This window comes from Esox lucius, chromosome 1 (assembly GCF_011004845.1).
Source record: "Esox lucius isolate fEsoLuc1 chromosome 1, fEsoLuc1.pri, whole genome shotgun sequence".
In the NCBI taxonomy this organism is placed as follows: domain Eukaryota; kingdom Metazoa; phylum Chordata; class Actinopteri; order Esociformes; family Esocidae; genus Esox; species Esox lucius.
In genome coordinates this window covers 5005871-5012407 of record NC_047569.1, presented here as the reverse complement: position 1 = coordinate 5012407, position 6537 = coordinate 5005871, and the positions used below count along the sequence as shown (strand labels likewise).

The following is a 6537-nucleotide window of genomic DNA, read 5'->3' as shown; positions in this document are numbered from 1 at the left end:
AGACCCAGGTTTCAATCCAGGGAGGGTGTCAACTATTATCACTTTTTATTTTGGGCCGGCTGAACTAGGCTTGTCTGGTTTCTTGTTATTATGGCAATGGTATTCTCTAATGGCAAAGGCCTCTTTCAGCAGGATAATGCGCCCTGCCACACTGCACAAATTGTTTGAGAATGGTTTAAGGAACGTGATGAAGAGTTCAAGGCTTTGCCCTGGCCTCCAAATTCCCCAGATCTCAATCCAGTTGAGCATTTGTGGGATGTGCTCGACCAACAAATCAGATCCACGCCGGTTTCACCTCTCAGCTTACAGGACTGGAAGGATCTGCTGCTAATGGTGCCAGATACCACAAGACACCTTCAGGGGTCTTGTAGAGTCCATGCCTCGGTGGGTTAGGCAGATGGTCATGATCTTTTGGCTCATCAGTTTATATGCTCTGGTATTTGGACTGACTCAGCTGGGTCCTAATGTCCCTACCTGCTACACCACTATACTGTTGGGGGCATATACAAGTATTACCCAATTTACAGAGTCTTGTACTCACCTTTGTTTGGTTCCAGGTTCTCTTCAGTTTTGTTTGCCTTTTGTTTGAATAAACTTTGCGCACTTGCATCCTGTTCCCTGAGTCCAGTCATCTATGTTGACAGTTACGTCACTTGTAATGCCAGGATTTGGGATTTGGTTCCCTGGGGTCAAACTTTACATATGAATGCAAGTTGCTTAAGATAAAATGACTTGTTATTGTTATTACAAGTCTCACAAATAAAGGCAGCAGAGGATCAAAAGTTAAAGATGCTGATCACTATCCCTATGATCTCTTATTTCATCACTTCCTCATTTTCAGGAACAGTTTTTTTGTGATAGAGATGAAGTGTTAATAAAATGCAGCAATATCACTCATGTTGGAAGAGACATCACAGTGAAAGTCCTCTAATGATAGCTGTTCACAGCGGCTGTCAGCTACTACGCATGTATGTATGTGCTTTTTATTATAACTTACATTAAAAACCCTCACACATTTTTTCATCAATTGGCATGCTCTTTTTACTGATATAAATTGTTTTGAATAATTGAAATACATGTCTGTTTACTCTCTTATGGCAACAAATATATACAACTGTTGAACATTTTATTTTCATAACTGTTAAGGCAGTTATGAAAATATATAGTTCTGAGTTGTTAGGTACATTGGTCATACACTGGGAGTTTTATGTTCCCAACTTTTGCATGCTCAGAGTTGGGTTGTGTAACGTGTAAAGGATTACAAAAAAAGTAACTGTAATAATTTTGGAAACATTTATGATTACTTCTTGGTTCACTTCAATTGAAAAATAGGTGCCCAAAACATTTTTGACACACTGCATGTTTGATTTTTTTATTTAATGTTTTTAAAACGTAATTTGAGCACAAATAACAATTGCGTGTCTCAGTTGTGTGTGCGATCATCATGCATGCAAAAGTGTGTGTGCAACACCAGATAAGTGAACGATGAATATGGAGGTACATTTCTTTTTTCTTTTCAATCAAATATATTTGAAGCCTCGTATTTGTTTTAGAACAAAGTAATAAAAAAATGTGCAATCAAATATTTAGTAATAGAGTGCAAAAAATATATTTATTTAACAAAATATGTATTTAAAAGCAAAACTAACTATCAAACACACCCTATTTAGGCTAGACTCCCCCCTTTGCTTGAAGTGCTTATTTTTTGCTTTTTAAAAATGTTTTTGTTGATTGTAACACTAATTCTTCATTTGTCATTTGCACTTTAACCCCACAGCGGTGAGTGGGTTATCGTGAGCCGTGTGGCTGATGCTTCTCTATTGGTTATCCATTTTTTCTGTCAGTTTGGCTACAACCAATACTGTTCAGCCTTTCTTTCTGACACAAAGGAAGTCGTAGCAGACACCTACGAAGACAATCTGATGATCACATACTACATACATACTTCAAGCAGCCTACGTACTTCGTGGGTTATGAAGTACGTACTGTTCAGTATATGTTTAGTATATGTTTACACATACTGTTTAGTACATGCCAGTACTGAGAAATTAAGAGACCACTGAAAATGTAACTTTCCTTTTCAACTTTTTTGGAAAGGAAAGAAAAAGGTACAGCCCAAGTCTTTTTTAGCTGAGCACCGATCTTCCCATTCTCCATCGTGTTCCCTAGGTACTCCGCTTTGGACAAGCCTACACAGCATTACTTTAGATTAGCCGTCAACCCTGTTGTTTCCAGACTCGAACCCGGTTCGAACCCAGTTGACATGGTCATCCCAATCTTCACTATGTATAACCACGTCATCAATATATGCTGCTGCGTATTCTTGGTGTGGCCATAACACAATATCCATCAAGCATTTGTCAGATCTAGAGTTGTAATAAACTTTGTTCTCCCTAGTTGCTGTAACAGCTCATCCTCTCTTTATACAATGGACAATCCCATCCGATTAACAAAGCCACCTTGAGTCGGTGCACTCTCCCTACCCAAATCTTACACCTGCATATCGATACCCATGACTGTGGGTAACTGCAGGTGTCGCCATGCATACAGGACATGGCCACTATGTCTTTCGACTGAGGCATGTCCCTAACTAGCTCCTCATTTATAAGGGTAACCATGCTAACGGTATCTAGTACTACCACTATATCTTGTTGTCCTACTTTCACTGGTATTTACATCGAAACGTGGACATAGTGATATTCCGACTGGCACTTAAAGCATCTTCCTTTTTTTCTGGTTAGCCGGATGCTTTCCTTGTATCCAGGGGAACAGGAGGTTTGGAGGGTATCCTGCTGGCCCCTTGTGGTAGCGTGGGATGCCGCTTCTTCTCTTCTAGTTTTAGCAGGTCATAGGTGGATATATAGGTTGCCACCACCTGAACCAGGTGCTCTACTGTTCTCGAATTGGGCTGCCCTACAACCTGATTGCTTGATCAGTCTGATTAGGGAACACAACTGGGATTGTACTGACTCTGACTCTTTATACTGCCACTGGTAGAATTTAAGGGTTCTGTCCCTCGAAGTTAACTGGAACCTTGCAAATATTTCTGCTTTTAATTTATATATAAGTCATATGCATCAACCTGATCCATGTTTTCATATGCTTCCTGGGCTTGTCGAGTTAAGAATGGTGCCAATATGTTCGCCCGGTCTTCCCTAGGCCAGCGCTCCCTCGTAGCCGTCCTCTCAAATATGGCTTGGTAGGCTTCAATGTCCTCCAGTTTGGAGAGACGTTGGTGCAGGTTGTGGGCGGCGGGTTTGGTCTGTTTGTCTGCCGTGGCTCATTGATCCACTTCCTGGTGCATAAGCACTATAGTTTCCTGTTGGGCCAAAATGCAGGCCACCAGCTGCTGTAACACAGCGTTATCCATGCTGATGAGTTATGTCTTTCTTTCTTTCCTTTGGATTGTCTCCCTAGGACGATTCCTGTCACCTGTTTGTTTCTTGAGCACAACAACACCAAAGGGATCCCCCTTCATGATATGCTGGTGAAAACAGTTTGCAGGTTTGTCCACCTGTGTCGCCCACATCCTCCACCAATGTGAAAGGGACGTATTTTGTTCCCTTTTGTGTGGGTTGGTGGAAATAAAACAAACAGGAGCTCCTTTGAATGTTCAAAAGATAAGAAATAAGGACAAATACAAACGCAGGTTCTCTTGACAAAACAAAATAAATACATAAAAGAAGAAAATACCTAACTTAAGTTCTTCTCAATTAGAGGCATACATGGCGGACATTAACAAAATAAAAAGCTTTCATTCTTTTCCTCCTCTTTCATTTCTAACCTTCCGTGCTTAAAGCTCTCTCCTTTGGCTTCAGTCACCCTGCCACCCAGACCAGCTGCACCTTATAAAGGGTGAGAAGAGATAGTTACTGACCGCAGGTGTAACATTGTGTCTGATCCCACCTCGCTGTAGCTGTGGCAACTACTGGGCCCTAAGTTATGCATCCTTGTGGTACCATCACATTACGTATTAAAAAAAAGCAGCATTTGATGGCTGATTTCTTTTTATTTTACTATTTATTTTAGGCTGATTATCCAAATTTCCTCTTTAAATAACTGGACATACAGTGGGGAGTGCAAGTATTTAATACACTGATGATTTTGCAGGTTTTCCCACTAATAAAGCATGTAGAAGTCTATAATTTTGAACCAAAAAAAAGAATAACATTGTATGATTTTTAAGTAATTAATTTCCATTTTATTGCATTACATAAGTATTTGATACATCATAAAAGCAGAACTTAATATTTGATTCAGAAACCTTTGTTTGCAATTTCAGAGATACATTTCCTGTAGTTCTTGACCAGGTTTACACACACTGAAGCAGGGATTTTGGCCCACTCCTCCATACAGACCTTCTCCAGATCCTTCAGGTTTCGGGGCTGTCGCTGGGTAATACAGACTTTCAGCTCCCTCCAAAGATTTTCTATTGGGTCAAGGTCTGGAGACTGGCTAAGCCACTCTCTTACTAAGTGGAGGAGGTTGTTGGCCAAGATCTCGCGATACATAGCCCCATCCATCCTCCCCTCGATATGGTACAGCCGTCCTGTCCCCTTTGCAGAAAAGCATCCCCAAAGAATGATATTTCCACCTCTATGTGTCAAACAAGTGCAGTTAATACAGGTAATGAGTGGAGAACAGGAGGGCTTCTTAAAGAAAAACTAACAGGTCTGTGAGAGCTGGAATTCTTACTAGTTGGTAGGTGATCAAATACTTATGCCATGCAATAAAATGCAAATTAATTATTTAAAAATCATACAATGTGATTTTCTGGATTTTGGTTCTGGTTTGACAGAGCTCTCTAAATTACCTTTTTTTTGTTATCAGTAATAACTATTAAAGATTCTGTGGGTTGTTTGGCTTTTAATAAGAATAATGTTTATAACAATGTGCAAAATGGTGAATATGTTGTTTACTTCATTTGCAGACTCATCAAAACTAATGGCCAAAATGTCACCTGACTCTCCGATGAACTGTGGCTTTAATGAATATGCCATAGATATGGCAATACCAATTCTCTACTTCCTGATATTTATCCTGGCCCTCATCATGAATGGTGTAGCAGTCAGGGTCTGCATGCGCCTGCACTCAACGACCACCTTCATAGTGTATCTGAAGAACCTTGTGGCGGCTGACCTTCTCATGACCCTGACAATTCCTTTAAAGGCAGCAAATGACATGCCCAATGCTCCTCTGGCTCTGAAAACCTTTAGCTGTCGCTACTCTGATGTTATTTTCTACCTATGCATGTACATGAGCATCCTTCTACTGGCTCTCATTAGTCTGGACCGCTTCTTCAAGATCGTCAAGCCCTGTGGCAGGTTGTTGGCTCAGAAACTGGTCTTCGGCAAAGTGATGTCTGCTTTCTTCTGGGTGGGGCTGTTGGGCTTAGAAGTAATTCCAACAATCGTCCTGACCAATCAGGATCCAACAAACAATACTAATGGTTCCTGCATAAAAATGAAGAGTGACACAGGACTACTTTTTCACAGTAATTTGATAATATTCAATGTTACATTGTTTTGGTTGTTGTGTGTTCTTATTTGTTCCTGCTACATATGCATTGCAAGGAAGGTGCTTCAATCATACCGAAAATCTGGAAGCAGAAACAACACAGGGATGCATAAGACCAAAGTACGGGTGTTTTTGGTTCTGGCGGTGTTCCTGGTGTGTTTCGTCCCCTACCATGCCTTACGCATCCCCTACACCCTGCTTCAGGTGAAGATAGAGTCTACCTGCACTAAAAGCACCTTACGGATCGCTAAAAAGATAACCTTGTGGATTTCAAGCATAAATGTCTGTCTGGACCCTCTCATCTACTTCTTCCTCTGTAAGTCCTTTAGGACCTCCCTGTTCCAGACCTTCCATCTCCCATCTGGGACTTGTAGCTGGCTCACTAGGAAAGCGCCAGGCCCCAACACTGTCAGGGCAACCTCAAAAGATGACTCAAGTTAAAATATATTCTGAATGATGGAGTTTGTTGTTTGCAGATTTTATAATTTAATATTTCACAGTGTCACACTTTCTCCTTGTAGGTTAACGAACAGCTGTTTGAGAAAGGTGTCCACTGTGTGTAATATCCAGCTAATTATATTTTAAATGTATACATTTTCTAGATATGATGTCCCTGGTCCTCAAGTATTTCTTTTACATGTATTGCTACTATTGAATATGTTTTCAATGGGATTTGAATAACAGAAACAGCACACTGAAACTAACATTGCCAAGCTTAACTTTCACTGTTGGTCGACCAGCTTACAAAAGTCCTAAAAATAGGTTGTTATCTCACTTGAAGTTGAGTGAGCTATCTAGAATTTTTTAAACCATGAAATGACTAAGGTATTTCACTTGTGGTTCTTTGAGGAGAGATATCCACTTTTTGTTTGGGAATAAAATATATTGTAAATCAAACATTCTACATCATGCGCATTCATTTATTACAGTAAGTGTAATGCAAATGTTACACTATTTGCTAAATAAGAGGTCTTGCATAACATTACCTGAATGAAGTTAATAATGCAGTTAGTACATGTT

At 40.1% G+C, this 6537-nt stretch overlaps 1 protein-coding gene across 1 annotated transcript; it reads left to right on the top strand.

Moving 5' to 3' along the window:
- The first annotated feature begins 3418 nt into the window (after window positions 1-3418).
- On the top strand, window positions 3419-6261 carry LOC105006524 (P2Y purinoceptor 13). The gene is made up of 2 exons (XM_029122257.2): window positions 3419-3504; window positions 4931-6261. Exon 2 carries the CDS (start codon window positions 4945-4947, stop codon window positions 5956-5958), a length of 1014 nt encoding a protein of 337 aa, XP_028978090.2. The 5' UTR covers window positions 3419-3504; window positions 4931-4944; the 3' UTR covers window positions 5959-6261.
- Window positions 6262-6537: the final 276 nt, after the last annotated feature.

Coding starts and splice junctions, on each gene's coding strand:
- LOC105006524 (XM_029122257.2), top strand. CDS start 4,945: ATGGCCAAAATGTCACCTGACTCTCCGATGAACTGTGGCTTTAATGAA.